Source organism: Eschrichtius robustus, chromosome 3 (genome assembly GCF_028021215.1).
Source record: "Eschrichtius robustus isolate mEscRob2 chromosome 3, mEscRob2.pri, whole genome shotgun sequence".
In the NCBI taxonomy this organism is placed as follows: Eukaryota; Metazoa; Chordata; class Mammalia; order Artiodactyla; family Eschrichtiidae; genus Eschrichtius; species Eschrichtius robustus.
The window spans coordinates 189,080,252-189,099,708 of record NC_090826.1 but is presented as its reverse complement, the minus strand read 5'-3'; the positions used below and the strand labels follow the sequence as shown (position 1 = coordinate 189,099,708).

Genomic DNA, 19,457 nt, shown 5'->3' with positions numbered 1-19,457 from the left:
GTCCACAGGCTTAGAAGTGGGATTCCAGCCGCCTTTCATCCCGAGTGGCGCTAACATGCACATGATTTGCTCAGGGCAGGGAAGCAGAGAAGCTAACGCCCTGCAAGTGGGTCGAGGAGACAGGCCAGGCCTCACCCTTCCTTCAGACCCTTCCAAGGCCAGGCCTGGGGCCTCAGGCACGAGGGGGCGAAGCAGTGAGGCTTCAGCCAGAGACCCAGACTCTCAGAGGCTGGTTGTCACTCCCAGACGTGCAGCCTGTCCAGAAAACCGCTGGCCAAGGACGACGAGGCCCTCCCCCCAGCGCTGACCACCCATTCAGGCACCACGGTGACAGGGCGGAACCCCAGAGGCAGCGAGGAGGCCCCTGGCCATCACCTCACGGACCAGCACAGCCTGGAAAGAGACCAGATTCAGAGTCTGTCTCACAGAGTTAGTTGCGTAAGAGAGCGCGCCTGAGATCACAGGATGGTCCACACCACAGGCTCCAGCCACAGAGCCTGGCTTCCTGAGTGGAGAGGCCTGACGCCGAAGGGCTGGAGGGAGGTGCGGGACACAGCCCGACCGGGCTCCGAGAGCCGCCCGCGCCCCCGAAAGGCACAGACGGAGCGGAGGGCGTGCTGCGGCCCCTCTGCCTGACGCAAGAGAGTCCAGGTGACGTCCTAATAATTCAGTTCCCTTTTCCTGAGAAAGAGGTGGCAGCTGACGCCAGCCCTGGCCCAGCACCCCGGGTGTGCCGGAGAGTCAGGGTCAGGGTCAGGGCCAAGGCCTCGTGCCCGGTCCCCTCCCCCAGAACAAAGGAAACGCTACAGCGGAAGATATGAAGCTTCACTCTGACTCAGCATCCCCCCCGCCCCCCCCTCCAGCCCCGACGACACAAATCCCCCCCACAGGCGTCGCTCCTCGCAGGAAATGGCTGGACATGGAAGAGTTTGCAAACTCTGAGAAAGGCGTTTTGTCCCGGGAGACGTATCTTCTATCCTGAACTGGGACCTTGATCATGGCTCTGGGTTAAAGAGTGTGTGACATTTCTGAGGGCCATGGAAGGGGCTGGAAAGAAAGCGAAACCAGGCAGAGGTAGCGTATGTTGAGAACGGACCGCTACACACTGAATGTCTCCGGCAACCCCAAAGTGACCTGCACGCTCAAACCAGCCGAGGGATAAAGCGCCTACGAAAAGCAAACACTTAAGTGTTGATACTGGGCATCATCAAGAACTCATGACCTAATTCTGTGCTGGACCAAGGGAGCCACCTGTCCAGGTTTTCGTCCGGAGAAGGATAGCCAAGACGGGGCAGGTGGGAAAAGCAGGGCACGTGGGGACCGACTTCCAGGCCCAGGGGAGCATCAGCACCTTGGGGGTCCCCAACCGCAGGTGCGGCAGGGCTGTCATGTTACAGGGGGACCCTCAGGAAGACCTCAACTCTCATCCAAGCTGCCCGGCTTTCGAGCGATCAAGGCACAGCCGCCAGAGGCTCCCTGACCGCGGGGTGGGGTCCCTGGGACACAGCCTTGGCCACCGGGTCTCGCCACTCCGAGTCCAGACTCACTCCTCCTGCTGGCTTCTGAGCAAACCATCGTCTCTCCCCTGAACACGCCCCCGACGCCATCAAGCCCACCACGCTCACAGCACAAGGCGTGAGGGGTGGGGGCCTCAGACGCCCCCCACGCCTCCTCACAGCGGCGCCACTTCTCTTCAGGAGAGGAGACGAGGTCAAAGGGAGGTGGGGCAGGCGGGGGTTCTAGCAGAGAAACGCTGCGTGGGGAGGACGAGGGGGAGCTGAGCCCGGCCCGGCTTGGCCAGGGAGAGGCTGGCGGTACCGCTGCCCGGGCACACCGCTGGGGTCGGTGCTCTGTCCCAGCGCCTACCCCCCAGGGCACGTGCCCCGGGGTGGATGGAGGAAGGAAAGTAAAAGGGCAGAAAGGGAAAGGGCAAGCCAGGTCACCCGAGCCCTGGGGAGAGGGCCAGACACGGAGGGAACGGGCGTTAAGACCAGTCAGGGTGCCACTGGGTTGCTGGTAGAAAAAATTCCACCGCCACCGGCGGGAGTTAGAGAAAAGTCAGTTCCTGAGAGGCAAGGACAAGCAGGCACCCCGACGTGGAGTCACTGTCAACTTGGATCTAGTGGCGGCAGCTCCAGAGGCCTCCCCTTGTGTGTCCCACGCCAGAGCGCATGGCGGTGGCAGCAGGGCTGGGGCCCGGACCAAGCGCTACGTGGACCAGCGGCCCGGCAGCCAGGTCCACGGCTGGCCTGGTGACCCCGAGACCTCCACCAGGCGGCTCTGTCGGTTGAGGGATCGGATGAGAACTGTCTGAAACCCAGGGGCAGGGGCCGGAGGAGGGGACACTGAGGGTGCGGAGGCGGCAACTGGACGACGGCCAGAGAAAGGTCCTTCTGGCTCCTCTTGGCTGGCGGGCGCCGGCGGGGGAGAGGCGGGGCCCGGCGCCTTCCCGGGTAGCCAGCGCCTGGTCTACTTGGACAGCTTGCTGATGACCCTGATGAGGGCGCCGTTCTCGTCCTTCAGCCTCTGGTTGTCGGATTTCAGTTCCGTCAGGACCTGCGGGCGGAAGGGAAAGGCGAGTCAGTCCGGCCGGTGACGGCGACCAAACGCCCATCTTCCTGCTCACGGGCTGGTGACGGTACCGCTCGGGGCCACAGCCCCTCCGCGCACACGGCAGAAACAGCCCCTTCCCCGTGCGCCACCCTCTCCTTCTCCTGAACGAGTAACTGTTCCAGGGTTTCCTCCCCGGAACTCACCTCTGGTCCAGAGAAACCAGGGCAGCGCCATGTGTGCTGGGGACACAGGGAAGGGTCAGAAGAGGTGATAGGGTGAAGGGAAGGAAGGCGGGAACGCGTGGTGGGGGGCACAGCTCGACTTTCCCGTCACACCCCCAAGACAACTTAGGGTCTTGCTTCTGGTGCCGTGTGACGCAACCCACTGAGGTCCCCGTTGGCCGCAGCACATGTCCACAGTCAACCCCCAACCCCCAGGAGCCCGTGAGTGCCCAAAGGGGGCTGGGGCTCTGCTGTGGGAGGTGGGGGTGGAGACGTCTGTTCTCCCAGCCTGGCCTCCCCGGACCATCACACTGTGTCACACAACTCGTGAAGCGAGGGAGCAGCGGCCCCGAGCCCAGGCTGGGCAAGTGCGGGGCGTCTGACAGCCCCGACGGGTCCCAGTGAGGGCATGGCTGGTGTGTGAGCCTTGCCGGCGGCAGGAGAGTCAGGTCAGAGGGAAAGCACTTCTTCACCATGAAGGCGACAAAAATCCACACCCACATCTGTCCAGGGCGAGTGTCCTCGGGTTGGTCATTCAAACCTCCAGGCCCCCCGCGTTCCCAGGGCTAATTCCAGTTCTGGCTCTGCTGTTAGCACTCAGGGGTCAGTCAGATCCCCATGAAGAATGGAACTGCTCCCTCAGCCTCTTATGGAAGATGCAGGTTAAGTTGCAGAGGGAGACTTAACCTCGTGGGCACGGACCACAGACGCGCGAGGCACTGGTATCGAGGGAACAGAGAACATTCGGAGCGTCAGGGCGGCCTCAGGGTCTGTGATGCAGCCATCCCCAGGTCCACAAACGAGGGCCCGAGGCCAACAGCACCAGTGCAGCACGGCGCTGCTCCTCACGGGAGGCAGACACTGACTCCAGAGCTCACTTCCCTGCAGACGTGGTCGCGGGTCCAGAAGCCGGAACTCGTCATCCGTGAGCTGTGCCGCTTGAGGCACACCGCTCTCCTCTCTGGCTTTCCATTTTGTATCTAAAGAAGCCCATCCCCGCCCTCGTCCCTCACAAAGCAGGGGCTCCATGGGGGCCACAGCTGGGACCGCATGCAGTGTTAGAGGGCGTTAATCCAGGAAATACCAGAGCAGGCCTGTCCTCTGACCTCCGACCTGACACCGTCGCGGAGCCTGGCTGGCCTCCCTCTTCTGCCTCCACCCCTTGGCCTCAATTGCCCAGACACTCAAGCCAAGAGGCTCGCAGCAGCCCGCCGGCGTGGCCTCCCTCCGCTTCCCCTGCCATGTGCCCTCCCAGGGCACCCCGGGGGCCGGCAGCCTGGGCGCCAGCGAGACTCTCAGGCCGTGTTCCCACGACGGGAGCCCCGGGTGGGAAGAAGCTCTATGTGGGGACAGGCCGTGTGTCACCGCTGGCAGCTCGTCAGGTCGGATCTGAACCACTCCCCTTTAAAAACACGTACAAACGCGTCCTCAAGCCTTGGAGACTTCTCTCCACATTGAGACTCAATTCTTTGGGAAAAACTTGGCCAAGGCACTTTCCCAGCTGCCTGAGCTCCTGCGGCCAGCTCCAGGGAGCGTCAGGAAGGAAGAGAGGGGCGCGGAGGAACCGTGGGGAAGCCGGGCTCAGGAGGGAGAGGAGGAAGCAGAGGGGCTTCTTGGAGCCACACGTGAGGCACGGGACGACTACGCAGGACGCCCGTGGAAGCGCCGCGCACGGGGAGCTTGCACGGCTTCCTCGTTTCTAAGTGCCCGGTCTGCCTCAGTTTGACGTGAAAGACAAATAAAACAAAGCGCCTCTTCTCCAGCGTCACCTCTTCCAACCCTGGGTGAGGAGCATGCGGGCGGGGGGTCCCGACGCTGCAGCAGCCCCGCGAGACCCCCAAACCGGGGGCAGGCCGGCCCTCCCGAGCGCCCGTCGGCGGGGACGGCAGGCTCCTTCTGGAAAGGGCTGGGTGGCGAAGGCCCGGGTCTGAAGCCGCGTGGTCTCTGAGCGACGCCCGCCTCTCAAGGGCCCGCAGACACGGCGATGTGCACACAACGGCCCGGCTCCAGGAAGACGGCGCTCGTGGATGCTGGAACCTGACCCCACGGAATCCCCACGCGTCTTGTTGGTTTCCCCGTGACCCGGGCGGGCCTCTCTGCGTGGCCCTGCTGGGGAGTCGGCACTGAGGGGCCGCGGGCTGCCCCCTCCCCCGACACCAGGGCCGCCAGGCGGTGGGTGCGCGGCTGGCCCGGAGCCTGACGTCCTTGGTCTGCCCGCCCCGTACCCTCCGAGTGACCTCGGGCGAGTTACTTCTTCTGTGACTCGGTTTTTTCCGTAAGAAAAGGGACTGTTACGGGGAATAAATGAGAAAGAGCGAGTACAGTGCTCAGTACAGGCCTTCACAGGCGACAGCCATCTCCAGGGTCACCAGCCCCTCCTGACCCCATGCTCGCCCGCACCAGGAGGGAAACCGAGAAGACTGGGCCATCTTTTGGGGGCCCCCCGTTCGCCCCAGGTCAAAGCTGGCTCATCTCCTGGCGTTGCGCTTGGCCCTGATGCGCTTTCACGAGGGGGGCTGGCAGGCTGCTCGGGGCCGCGGGCCACCTCCCTCTCAAGCTTCTGTGTCCCAGCGTCTCCAGCAGGGTATCAGCTCCGCCCGACAGTAATTCGGGTGCTTCAGATCTAGTGGGTACTAGTTGCCAGCTACTGACCCCGAAGACACAGCAAACAGGCAGAAAGAACAGGCCTGGGTCAGGACTCATTCGATTGTTGCTGGAAATTAAAATCTCATTTCAGAGAGTGAAACCGCTCAGCAGTGAGGACCCCGCACGCTGCCACGGTGGGAAAGTGAGCCATCTGCGAGCCTGTCTTCAGACCCACAACCAGGGAGAGGCGTCAAGTTCAGAAGATGCATTTCCTGGTTCTCAGGGGAAGACGAGCCCCCGCTCACCTGCCGCCTCCTCTGCAAGCCCCCCGCTGGCAGTGGGGCTGGGGGTTTGGCCGTGGGAGGGCACATCCCCAGGCCCAGATCCGTGACAGGGAGGAGGGTAACACCCACCAAGAAGGGAGGATGCAAAGACCCAGCAGGGGGTGGGCGGAGCGGGGCTGGGTCAGTGCCCCCCCAAGCGCTGGTTCTGGTCAGGCCCTGGGGCCGCGGTTCTCAGCCCAGCTGCGCAACAGAACCAGCAGGGGAGCTCTGAACAGACACCCAGGACTTTGCCTCTGAGGGGCGCCTGGCACAAATGTGTTCAAGCCCCCAGGTGTCTGGAACGTGTGGCCCCTGCCCTTGGTCACCGTCACCCCAGGCGCAGCCCGACTGCTCCAGGGACCAGGTTGCACGTGGATTGCTGTTGACCGAGACCCTGACCTCCCCCCAGAAACGTGTGCGTGTCCACGCACAGGTAGGCGTGGACCCGTCTGGCTGAGTGACCCGCGCTCCGTCTCAAGGGGAAGAGTCTCACCAAACCGACGGCAGCCCAGGCCAGGCCCCGGCCCTGGGTCGTCACGGCCCATGCCGCGTCTGCAGACCACCACCCTTCACAGGAACCTGCGTGCAGGCTCTGGTGGGCGAGCGCAGAGCCCGGGACCAACAACAAGAGGGAACGTGCCTGGAGTGGAGGAGGGGAGGAGGGGGCAGGACTAGAGCCCCTGGGGGTCCGAGCCCTCGATGGCCTCCGAGAGTCTGGCCACAACCCGGGTCAGGGCCCTGTTCTCAGCCTGCAGCTGCTCGTTCATCTGCTTCAAGGTCTGAATCTGTTTTAGCTGGTGGAGGTTCTGCAGAGTGAGACACGAGGGACAGACAGGCAGACAGAGACAAGACGGACCAGAGGAGAGAAAAGTGGGACAAAGAAATCACGTTGACGTTCTGTATCTGTTTTTAGTTCGCATGCAAGAAAGGAGAGAGGCCAGAGGAATGGTGTGTGGGGGGGTGGGGGGGGGGCGGGGGGCGGGGGGCGGGGCCGAGGCCTGGCTGTGCGGAGGCGGGGCCGGCCCAGGGCGCCCGGAGCTTCTCCCAAGTCCAGCTGCTGCCCTGCTCTCCCCTCCTCTTCTCCTCCCCCCACGCTTGGCCCCCTACTCCCACTTGTTTTCTTTCTGCGTCTTTCTATTACCTCATTTATTTTTCATTTTAAACAATGGAACGAGGCAAAGAAGAGAGGGCCCGTTGTTGAAGTGTTTTCTGTGGGAGGCGCACCTACAGAAGGCCCTCTACCTTTCCTGGAAGCACCATCACCAGGCCTCCTCTGCTGCCCGGACGCCTGTTCCAGGATCAAGAACTGCCCGCCTGCCCCCACCTGCTCCGGGAGGGTATGCACCAGCGAACCCATGGCAGACTATACTGTCTCTGCCCGGGTCACAAAGAGGCTGGGAGCTACTTAAAGCTGCCACAGACAGCCTCCGCCGTGGAATCACAGCTCTGCACAAAGGTGGAGGGCGTCGTGCCCAACGAAAATGGACCGGTGACCGATACCCTTGCCAGTCCAGCTGTTAGCATGTGTCCGTGTTGCACATGGAACAGAACAACCCGCCCAAAGCCATTCTTCCCGATCCCTGTGTCCCACGAAGGATCTAAAGCCGGCAATAAACGGAGTCCTATCCAGGCCTGCTTCCTGTCACTAGTCCTTCCTAAGAGTTCCCTGACCCTGGCCCTGAGGCCACCAGCTCTGGGAGAGAGAACGCGGTTTTGTCATGCGAACGGGGCTTCACAGACGGAGATGACAATCCTGTGGGCTGCGGTGACTACAGACAGGTCGCCGGGCACCAGAGGAAGTCTCTCCTGCCCACGTGGACAGAAGGACAGAAATGAAAGACGGGAGGAGGTATAGCTGTTTGGGAGTGAAAGAAGCAAGAAAATGCAAGGCAGCATGAAGATGAAAACAGTGAAAAGGAAAAACAAGCAGAGACAAACGGCTGCATCTCTCTCCCCACAGAGGGAGAATCGCCACCTTGGGAAAAGGAGGTCAGCCACACAGTTCTGAGCAGCCTGGAGCGGCCGGGAGAGGACAGAGGGGGCCCCGGTGCAGCCTGCGGGACCCAATTTAAGAACCAACGGAGAGTCCCTGGCTCTCACCCTTCTTTGGGGTTGACGCGGGACCAAAGCTTTGAATGCAGTCATGGTCCTTACATGAAGTGGTCCTTGCCTCCTGGGGGATAACGATAAACTATGAGGACGATTCCTGTGAACCTGTGAGCACAGGCAGGTTGAGGGGGAAGAATGTGGCCATAAAGGCAGGAAGCTGCCGTAGGCGCGAGGCTGAGAACAAGGCATGGTGGGGAGGCGGTGGGAGGGCACAGAGCAGGGTGGCCGGGGAGGCTGCCAGGGCAAGGAAAACGAAGAATCCAAGAGCAATCTCATGGCGGATTGGCTGCCAGGCTCCTCCCATGCGAGGGCCTGGGGGAAGGGGAGGAGGCCGCCATGGGAAAGCTCTCTGGCCTGACGCAGGCATGCTGACCTGCACACCCGGAGAGGCTGGCACGCAACCCCGCTCCAGCCCAGCCCGCGTGCGCTTCTCCTGGGGAGAGTCCATAAACGCCTACCTTCCCAAGTAAAGACCAGAAAGGCGCAGCCTGCGTCGCCACCACGGAGCCGCACACCCCGCGGGCGAGCCCATCTCACGGTTCCCAGAGTCGGCGAACAGGCCTGAGTCCCTTTCTGTCCCTGAGCTCCCCCGGACTCCTCAGCGTTCACTGGAGGTCACCCCCTGCTCCCTGTGGACCACGACCGGAGGATCTGAGCATCTGTATAAACTGAACAGGGTCCACTCGCCCTCAGCTCAACTGGGCCCCGGGTGTGACCAGTTTCCTGTACTGCTGGCTGGCTACCGAGCGTACACGCATGTCCCCACAGACTGCTGTCCGCGTGAAGAGCCTGAAAGCTGACCAAGCATCCCCTGAGCCCCCTGCAGGCCAGGACACCAATTTGACGATGCTTGAGTCTGTACGTCTGAAGTCTCTGTCCCCAAAGAGGGCCCAGGCGCAAACACCCTAAGGTCGGCTGGCGGGCGGCTGGCACGTCCCCCCCAGTCCCTGGGTGGAGCGGGGCTGCCTGCTCACTTGGCCGGGCTGCGAGCTGAGCGAACGTGCTCAGGGCTGAGCCGGCAGGAGCTTCTCCCCCAGGGGTCTGCGACTGGCACTGCAGAGCAAGGGCAGCTGACTCATGAAGAAATTTTTTAACTGAAAGAAGATTGGCTTTCAATCAGTATACCTACTGGTCTGGGGCCTAGATGGTCATGGCCAGGCTCCGCCTGAATTTGAGGTGGGCCGGCACACGACCCAGGGCTGAGCGGGGCATGAGCTTCCGTGTACCTCATCTCCATCGAGGAAAGAAAAGGACTCACGACCTCGTTCATGAAATCTCAGCCCGAGAGGCTGATGAGACAGAGAGAAAGACGCACCTGCCCCAGCCCATGGCCCCAAGGGTGCCTGGCGCGTCTGTACTCAAAGCGGAAATCGGGGGTGGGGGGGGGAACCCAGCTGCTCTCCTTCGGCTTGCGATCCGGCCCTCGTGTGGGGCTGAATGGATGAGAAAGAAAGTGCCTCCCGGCTGGAGGGTACGAGGCGGCCTGGGCCCTCAAGGACCCTACAAGGCAACGGCTCGGGCCTTATCTACGCTCCTGATCAGCGTCTGGGCCATTTCTTAATGAGCATCCTGTTAGCTGCCAACAGATAGTATAACGCAAGGGCTTCAAAAATGGAGAAGCCCCTGAACGACCGTGAGCCGTGGACCTGCCATTCAGACCTGCTGAGCCTGCGAATGTGCTCTGAGCGGCAGGTGAGGTGGGTCTGGAGAAACCAGCAGCTGGAGAAGCAACCAGCAGCTATTTTTGCTCCTGGCTGTTCTCGAGACGCAGGCGGCACTGCGTGGCACTGCGTGCGGGCGTCCCGGCGCGTCCGGGATGGCGCGCGTGGAGCGCGCACAGGGCTTGCCCCTCCCTCGTGCAGCAGCCACGCAGACCAACAGGATTCCGGGCGTTTGACCTTGTTGAGCCCTGAGCAACTTTTTTCAGTAAAGAACCAACCTTCTCAGGCCATGGGAGCAATAAACGTCTCTCCCAGAGGGCTTCTGGCCTGAGGGCTCTGCTCACACTCCCGGGAGCCAGAGGCACGTGTTTCACGGGTGAAGATCCACCAAGAGAGGAAAGCAGCCAAGCGGCACCCGGGCACCGTGGCGCGGCCCCACGCGCTGCAGCCCCAAGGCCCGGGTCCCACGCACTCCCACAGCTCCTTCCGTCTCCCCCTCCCCTGGGCAGCGCGAGTGCGGCTCCCAGGACTCGCTGCCCCGATGGTGACCGTCCACCGAGGGCTGACGGAGGGCGTGGTGGCCACAGGTCCCGGGGAGGGCGACGTGGCTGAATATTCCAGGGGCAGGGGCGGGGCAGGAGACCAACAGGAGAATCAGCCTGCCCTCCACGGAGGAGCGGCTCCACCTGCGTGCCTTCCCGGCTCCCACTTCCCAGGCTCTCCCCCGGGGCCAGGAGCTGGGAACCCGGCGTCACCCGTCCCTCCCTCGGGCTGAAGCTGCTGCTGAGAAAACCTTACGCGTTCCGCTCAGGTCTGCCTCCAGCCTGCTGGACGACATCCCCTTACACCGAAGGCCATGTCTGTCCCCAGAGAGGCTGTGAGGGGCCCCAGGGGCGCCGGGTGAGCCGAGAGCCAGGGTAGGGGCCGCGCACAGGCTCACCTCGTCCTCTCCACGCCCGCATCCCTCACGAGCGGCCCGTGACCCGCCCCGCAGGCCTGGGTGCAGGCACACGGCAAGCGCGCCTCTCCATACCTTCATCTCCTCCTCCATCTCCGACATCTTCCGCTCCAAGGCTCGCCTCTCCTGTTCAACACAACGAAACTGCTGAACGTCGGACAGATTTGGAAAGGAGTCAAAACCCTGCCCCCCACCCCACCCCCGACTTATCCGGACCCCAGAGCCATGGGAATAAAACTTAAAACTCAGCTGCTTTCCAAATTAAACACAATCAGGGGAGATGGGAGCCCATTATACGCCCAGAGTCGAGTCAAAGCTAGGGTTCATCAATAAATCTGAGTTTTCCCAACCCGAGAATGTCAGCCCCCAGAAAGATACTCTGAGTGTGGTCAGGAGGGGTCAGCAGCTGACCCAGAGCCGCCCCACCTCGGTCAGAGCCAGCAGACTGTCTGCTCTTAGGGTTGGAGTCCTAAGACCTCAACCTGGGGCAGAGGGTCCTGCTGAAGCTCCCCTTCTGTCCAAAGGGACGGGAAGGGTCCAGAGGCCTGGGCTACACGCCGTGGCAGGCGAGCCTGTGCGGTTCCGCTTTCCCAGGGCGACGCGGACGGCCCCCTGAGGACCCTCCCGCCCTGAGCTCTGAGGAGGTCGAAGCACCAGCGACCAAACTGCTGTCCAGTCAGGCAGAGAGAACAAGGCGCCCCCTGGGATGGGACGTGCAGGCTCCCGCCTCCTTCTGACGGTGTCCTCCCCCCCACGCACACGCACCCGCTTCTCCATCTCCAGCACCGACGACCGGTCGGCCGTCTTGTCTTGTTTCTGCTGGTGCAAACGGAAGGAACACATTGTTACTGGAGCGTCTCAGGGCCAGAGAGCCCGTCTAGTCCAGCCCCACCGGACGCCCAGACATGTGGCCCAACCCACGGGTCCTGATGTCACAGAGACGAAGTCGCCGCCCTTCCGAGTTCACAGAACCCCCGCCGGGCGTGGAGGCGGCAGCAGGGCTCCCAGAAGTGTAACATGGTCACAAGTGCAAAGGCGTTACCAGACACACCACCCCCCACATACACACACAACATATATACACACCACACACACACACATACACACCACACATACACACATAATATATATACACACACCACATACACGCACAATACATATACACACACCCCCTTCACACACAACATATACACACACACAGACACAATACATATACACCACACACACACAAAACATATATATACACAACACATACACACAATACACATACACACCACACACACACACATACACACATATACACACCACACATACACATATAATATATATATACACCACACACACACAAATACATATACACACCACACACACACACACATATATACACACCACACACACACACCACACATACACACATTATATACACACCACACATACACACATAATATATATACACACACCACACACACATACACACCACACATACACACATAATATATATACACACACACAATACATATACACACCACACACACACAAAACATATATATACACACCACATACACACCCTTCACACACAACATATACACACAGACACACAATACATATACACACCACACACACATACACACACATACACAACACACACACAATACATACACACACAACACATACAAACACAAATACACACACCACATATACATACTATATATATACACACCACACACACACAATACATATTTATACACATATACATTCACCACATACACACACACCACACACACACTACATATATATACACCCACACCCACATCCATACACACCCCTCACAATACATATACACATACACCATACACACAGACCACACAATACATACATACACATATATAAACACACACACACACACACACACACACACACACACACACACGTCAAGGCCAACCATCTTCTCCCAGCTCACCGCCCCTCCCCTCTTTCTGGAATCTCAGGCCCAGAGGAAATGAAAGTGCCTTTTCTCCTGTATGAGCCTGAGCGCCAGGCGCTCTTCTGAGCGACCCCTTCCCACTCTGCTCCTTCTGTTTTGGGGGCCGACCGAGGCTGTGATTTTCAAGGAGGACGGGCTGCCAGAGCCTCTCAGGGGTCCATTCATGGGATCTGCCCTGCTTTGAACAGAACTTCTACTGTTTTATACACTGGGCTTCCAGCTAAGATTAGAACTTGATTCTGGATCATCGTCTACTTTTAAGATAATTTTTGCAGCGGGGCTGAAAACATTTAGCCGCCACAGCTACAAAGTAGAAAACGGCTTTAGGGAATGACTCTTAAACAGGGCAGGGAAATGACCCCTGAGTCCCTTTTGGGCAGAATTTCTTACAGTCAATAGACAGTTAATGACGACAGAGTGACTACTTTTATGCCTAGTACCAGGCATGGAAACATTTAATAAGTACAGAAATTACGCTGGTCTTACCGAGGAGGTTTCCTTTTCAAAAAATTAAGGACTAGCCAGAACTGGCAGTAAATTGGGATTTCTGGCTCCTGTCCTGGGCTCTCACCGTCTGCTCTGAAGGTCACAGCCGCGGCCTGTCTGCACCACAGGCCTCTCTTCCCTAAGCCTGAGCAGCGTAGAAGCTGTGCCGATTTCACTACTTGGTTCACCTACACAAAGAGAACTCAACTAGTTCACTTCGACAAAGAACTAATTTTGTTTTGCTCTGTTTTAACCCTAACCCCTCAGAGTTAGGGTGGACCTCTCATGGGAACACGCCGTGTGTGCACGTGGTACCTGTTTGCACACGGATGTGTGGGGTCGACAGGCCTCCCCTCCACTGTCCTGCCAACAGTCCAATATTGGTAAAGAGCAGAGGCTTGGTTTGTAGCACCACCGTTTCTTCGGAATTTCAGTAACTTGTATTTGGCAAAACTCAGTATATTCCAATTCCAACACACCCAGCAGAGCAGTTGGCTAGAAAGTCAATGCTCTTCCCCAGCGACTAAAAGGCTGAGTTTATTTTCAACGCCCTCTGTGCAATCAGTGTCCCTGGCTCACGACTCCAAAGCCGAGACCCCAAAGCTCAAAGGATGCACTGTTGGGGCTTCTGCAGAGGAGGGAGCGGGGGTGGGCGGGGCCGTGGCTGCTTGCAGGATGCCCCGCCGCCGAGACCAGCACAGTCAGCCCGTGCCGGTTCAGGACTAAGTTGGCCCCGGCTGCCGGCAACCACGCGGGGCCCTTCCACGATGACAATGACGGGCAGCTCCCAGGACAGGCCCGCTCTGCGCTGGCCGAGCCCTTCAGGAAAGCGCGGCCCCTCGAGTGCCAGCACCCCTGCCTGCCCGGGGGTGTTGGGAGGGCACTGCCCCGAGCCCCACATGCTCACTGTCGTCGATCCCAGCGTTTTCGTCTCTGCTTTTGGATCCCACCCTGGGGCAGAATCGACAGCCAGCTCTGGTCTTCATCTGAGCTTCCCAGCAACAGTCCAAATTCTCATCCCCAGGCCTCCAGGCGGCTTCCTGCTGACCCAGCAATAACCCAAGACAGGGCTCGCGCCAGCCTTCAGTGAGGGTCTATCTCCCTGGTGATGGATGCACCACCCGCTATGTGTCACTAATTAAACCAGGCCTGGCAGCGAGAGGAAGAGCTTTATCTGGCTCCTTGTTCTGTCACAGGTGCTGCAGGACAGAACCCAACGTCCCAACGACACCTTCATCCTGGGTTTGCTGTGACCAAACCACGACCGACAAGGCAGGAGGCACACACTGCCCAAGACCAAGCCCTGACGCTGGTCCACACTCTCCGCTAAGAAATGAGCAGATAACCCGTAAGAGTAAATTACTAGCACTCGGGCGCCAGGAATGGTCCACTGGACCATCAATTTCCAATTTTAATTTCAATGTGGTTTGAACCCCACCCAAACGAAATCTCTGAGGAGGGCTGACCTGACTACCTCGCCCCCTCCCCCCTCCCCCTCCTCACCTGGGCCATCTTCTCAAGCTTGGATTTCACGTCTGCCAGCTCGAGCTGGGCCTCCCGAAGTTTTGTCTTCAGTTTCTGGTTTTCGGTCAGGGCGCTCTCGTAGAGCTGGGGGAGGGAGAAGAGGGAGTCAGGTCCCCACCCTGTGGGCGGAGCAGGAAGACAGAAGGGCCCAGGGACACAGGATGTTCAGCCAAGGGCTCTGGCTCTCCTGCTGCTGGAACCGTGAGGTCCTAGGTGCTGAACACAAAGAATAATGCTCCACTGTCAACAGTGTCAACCCCCAGGAGGTAGGGGTGGGGGTGTTAACCCCCAGGAGGTAGGGGTGGGGCGGGGAAGTCCGTCCACTACCTCCAGCAGGGAGGGCAGTCACGTGGCTTAAAGACGCGGTTCCCACACAAAGGAGGCTTCCTTTTGGAGCCGCCCTCCTGTGTATCCGTTTTAGCCAAGTTCTGTTCAACCAAACAAACATTTTCTTAACGAAAAAAGTTTTTTCCTGGCATCTCAAGCACTTGAAAGGGAAGGTTTTTGAGCCGGCCCCTGGAGCTGGGTTCTCTCCCTCAAGAACCAAAGGAAACGAACCGCAAAATGACGGAAACCCCCCAAAACCAGACTGTTATTATTTACCATTGCCAAGAAGTATCTGGTTGATGTTCACAGGCCCTCATTAAAAGCACGTGTTTGTTAAAAATATCAGAGTCCATCAAGTGATTCTCTGGGCCCAGGCAACCAGCATTACTCTTATTTCCCTTTCCACAATTCTTAACCCGTACTTTTTCCTACACCTCTAAATATCTGATTCAGGTGCATTTTTACTGCACTGAAAGCAATACGTGAAGGGGGTCTTCATTCAGCTGGTTGAGAGGGGTAAACGTGCTGGCCGTTAGCATCTGTCGCTGCAGCACCTTCCCTCCCGCCTCTCAGCAAGGAAGAGGCGGGAGGGTCGAGTGGGGGGGACCCGGGAGCCCCCACCTTTCTGTAGTCCCTGCTGCTGTCCTCCCCCGCGCGGCTGCTCAGGGTGGCCAGGCGGGCCTCGCGGGCCTCCCGGCGGGCTCTGGCCGAGGCCCGCTCGCTGCTGGCGTCACTGCCTCCCAGTTCCAACCTGTGGGAGACACAGGAAAGGTACAAGTGGCTTCCGAGAAGGAAAAGGTGGCGGGAGGTGATGCTTAAGGGCAGTGGGCACCTCTCCTAAGAGGCGCTTGAGGGCTCTGGCCAGAACAGGCCCCGGCCTCCCCGCCTGCCGAGGGCACTGCTCGGGGAAGGAGGCCAGCACCCAGCCAGGACGGAGCTGACTCGGGAGGTCGGTGGTGTGGCTGTGTGCCGACGGCAATCGCAGAGCTTCTCAAGTTAGCTTAGGGCCGAACAGCTTCCCTCAAGAGCGTGCTTTTAAACGCAGAAGTTTCTGGGATCTCAGTGGCTCTTAGAAAATGATTCCAACGAAGTGCCAACGAGCCAGAAACACATGGGCCTGGAGCTGCAAGCAGGGGTGGGTGAGGATGGCAACCGGGGCTCAGCAGGCCGGCTGGACCCCCAGAGGTGTCGGGAGGCGCCTCCCGGTGCCGGGACAGCTCGCGTTCCACCCTCTCCTCTGGACGCCACGCCTGTGACAGGACTTCATGTCTCGTAGCAACTGCACTTTTGGGGCGGACGGTGGCTTTGTTCCAGTACTGACTGGTCCATGAGTGGAAGGGCCTCTCAGCTGACCTCCTGCTTAAGTGGACGGACGACTCTCACCCTGATCCTTCACACTGGTTCCTATTTTTCTGGGACTTTGCTCTTCCCAAGCTAAAAGGCGGCCCACGGAAGGGCCACGTGCAGACCAGTCCTCCAGGGCTCTACCCCTGAACCGGGGCGGTGTGAAGAGTCCCGGCTGTGGAGCTTCCGCCCACGTTCCTGTCCTGCGGGGGCCACACGGGGGTGGGGGTGGGGGTGGGGGTGGGTGGACTAGGTACCAGAAGAGGCAGAGCAGGGGTGGGGGGCAAAGCTGCTGATGACACCAAGGGCTGCCTTTTCCTCACAGAGATGCTCAGTCCTACAACATTTTCTACCACATTCTTCTCCTTCTTATAGTTAAAAAATCTTTTGTAGGGCTTCCCTGGTGGCACACTGGTTGAGAATCTGCCTGCCAATGCAGGGGACACGGGTTCGAGCCCTGGTCTGGGAGGATCCCACATGCCACGGAGCAACTAGGCCCGTGAGCCACAACTGCTGAGCCTGCGCGTCTGGAGCCTGTGCCCCGGAACAAGAGAGGCCGTGACAGTGAGAGGCCCGCGCACCGCGATGAAGAGTGGCCCCCGCTTGCCGCAACTAGAGGAAGCCCTCGCACAGAAACGAAGACCCAGCACAGCCAAAAATAAATAAATAAATAAATAAATAAATAAATAAATAAATAAATAAATAAAATAAAATAAAAACAAAACAAAAAATCTTTTGTAAATAGAAATCTCTTAATTGACTTTCCTGATTGCAAAAGCAATACATGCGTGTTGAACAGTTTAAGCACTGGAACTAAAGTGTCTAAAATAGAAAGCGAAAGTCACCCCACGGTCCTGCCCAAGGAACAATCTCTACCAACAGTTCAGTTCATATCCTTGCAGGATGTTAAACATGGATGTCAAAATAAATATTTCTGTAAATAAAACCAGAGAATACCTTCTGTGGTCCGACTCCCCCTCCTCTCCCCTACACCTACGCACTCACGACTGCAGGCATCTCACCATGTAAGGAAAAACACAACTGCCTCATTAAAAAAAAAAAAGACTGCGTAGCCTTCCACTGTATGGCTGTATGAGAGTTTAATCCTCTATTGATAGACACATATTGTTTTAAATTTTTTAGCTACCATAAATAATGCTACAATGAGACTTGCCTGTAAATCTTAGTGTATTTGTTATTTTCTTAGGATAAAATCTTAGCAGTGGAACTGTATGGTCAAGAGGTAAATAATATTTTAAATGCAGATATATATGTTACCATACTGCCCTCTACAGAGGTTTAAAGCTTCTCAATCCAATAGGAGAAATATCTTATTGTTGTTAATTTTAATGCTTTAAAATCATTACGGAGGTTCAATATCTTTGATTATTTACCTTAGTTTTTGAAGGGCCTATTCATAGCCTTTGTTAATCTTTGCCTCATTATATTGCAGGGGCATCCTACATATACTGGGGCTTTTAAAACTATCTAACGTAGGTTGCAAAAAATGTTTTGCCCCACTTTACTTTTTGTCTCTTTTAATAGCAGAGATTTTAAATTTTATGTTATTAGAATGATTCTTTCCCCACTGCGTTGGAAAGTCATACATGACTTTTGGGGGCTGTCGACTGTGTTCTAGAATCTCACACTGTTTTAATTGCTACAGTTTTATAGCATATTTTGAAGTCTGCAGGGAAATTTATTTTCACAAATGGCCATTATAATGTAACAGAGTTTACAAGAAATTAACTATAGCAAAATGCCACTCTGCACCGATTTTGCAAAACGAATTTTCTGCTGGGTTAGTTGGAAATTACATTTATTCTAAGCTGGTGCTTGGTGAGAGGGCAAGCAAAGGAAGAATACACGCAAGTTTGTAAATTTTAAAATACATTAATAAGGTAGAACCAACTCAATTATTAAACAAATTATGAAACTCATTTGCCCTATGGTATCCTGTAACGACATCTTCCCAATCTCTTCTTAATTTCGTCGTCAGAGGAACAGTGGAAAATGAGAGATTCAAACTCTGGCTCCACATTCTCTATTATTTTAATTAATTAATTTAATTAATTTTTTTGCTGCCTTGGGTCTTTGTTGCTGAACCCGAGCTTTTCCCTAGTTGCAGCGAGCAGGGGCTACTCTTCGCTGCAGTAGTTGTGGCTCACGGGCTCTAGAGTGCAGGCTCAGTAGTTGTGGCACGCGGGCTCTAGAGCGCGGGCTCAGTAGCTGTGGCTCACGGGCTCTAGAAGGCAGGCTCAGTAGCTGTGGCTCACGGGCTCTAGGCGCGCAGGCTCAGTAGCTGTGGCTCACGGGCTCTAGAGTGCAGGCTCAGTAGTTGTGGCACGCGGGCTCTAGAGCACGGGCTCAGTAGCTGTGGCTCACGGGCTCTAGAAGGCAGGCTCAGTAGTTGTGGCTCACGGGCTCTAGAAGGCAGGCTCAGTAGTTGTGGCACACGAGCTCAGTAGTTGTGGCTCGTGGGCTCTAGAGCGCAGGCTCAGTAGTTGTGGCGCACGGGCTTAGTTGCTCCGCAGCATGTGCGATCTTCCCAGACCAGGGCTTGAACCTGTGTCCCCTGCATTGGCAGGAGGATTCTTAACCACTGCGCCACCACGGAAGTCCCAGTCTCTATTATTTTATTGTATTCTTCAGGAAGACCAATTTTGTACCCTTAGGTACTAGGTGAAAAATTACAGAGGATCATTCCCCAAACTCTGATATGCTTAACTTTTCAGCAATTGCAAAACAGGTCTTTGGTTCACTGGATAAACTATTCCTGGGCCCCACGTGGGTACAGGGAACAGTGTCAGGTTCCCTGAACCAGCCGGTCAGGTTGGCCTCTCCTCTGCCCTGAGTGCCCTTCTGTACTTCCATCCTGGCCTTGAGACTGTCTGTCCAGTCATCTGTACGCTACTCGAAGGTGAGGACACTAATGTCTCCCTAGCCCTGGCTGGGGGGAGCGGGCACGGTGCTTGGGGAACCAACATGGAGGTGGGATGCAGCGTGACTGGACAGAGGGGCCTGTGCGGGGGCCGAAGGGAGCCACTTGTGACTGTGGGGCAGTGGAAACGAGACGGGAGGATGGAGAGAGGCTGTTAGACTAGGCAAAGCCGCGTGCAACCACACATGCGTCTACTCACGAGTGTGAGGCAGGCAAGGTCTTACCTAGAAAGTCGTTCATGCTGGAGAAAGAAGAGACAAACAAAAAAATCAGCATTAGCAAGGGACTGACATTTATTATTTCCGTTTACAAATGTTCTCTTCAAATCAGACGTCTCAGCTTCACGGCTGAAGACAGGGGTGCAGCCTCACAGTGTAAGAAAAGGCTCCTCGGCTAAGCGCCCACGCCTGTGCCCACAACTTGCGAGACTTGAGGCTTTG

General features: G+C 57.4%; 1 protein-coding gene across 4 annotated transcripts in view; it reads right to left on the bottom strand.

The window, feature by feature from the left end:
* Positions 1-877: 877 nt before the first annotated feature.
* The window catches only part of PPP1R12B (protein phosphatase 1 regulatory subunit 12B), a 195,630-nt gene continuing 177,050 nt past the window's right edge, over positions 878-19,457 (bottom strand). Inside the window, exons 19-25 of one of the 4 annotated variants that reach the window (XM_068541907.1) lie at positions 19,242-19,258; positions 15,354-15,483; positions 14,385-14,489; positions 12,967-13,069; positions 11,177-11,227; positions 10,487-10,537; positions 878-2,556 (exon numbers count right to left, since the gene is read on the bottom strand). In XM_068541907.1, coding sequence (XP_068398008.1) covers positions 2,120-2,556; positions 10,487-10,537; positions 11,177-11,227; positions 12,967-13,069; positions 14,385-14,489; positions 15,354-15,483; positions 19,242-19,258 — 894 coding nt within the window. In that variant the 3' untranslated portion in view covers positions 878-2,119. Of the gene's footprint in view, positions 2,557-10,486; positions 10,538-11,176; positions 11,231-12,966; positions 13,070-14,384; positions 14,490-15,353; positions 15,484-19,241; positions 19,259-19,457 lie in introns of those variants that run through there. The other 3 variants (XM_068541908.1, XM_068541909.1, XM_068541910.1) reach the window with 3 other exon arrangements.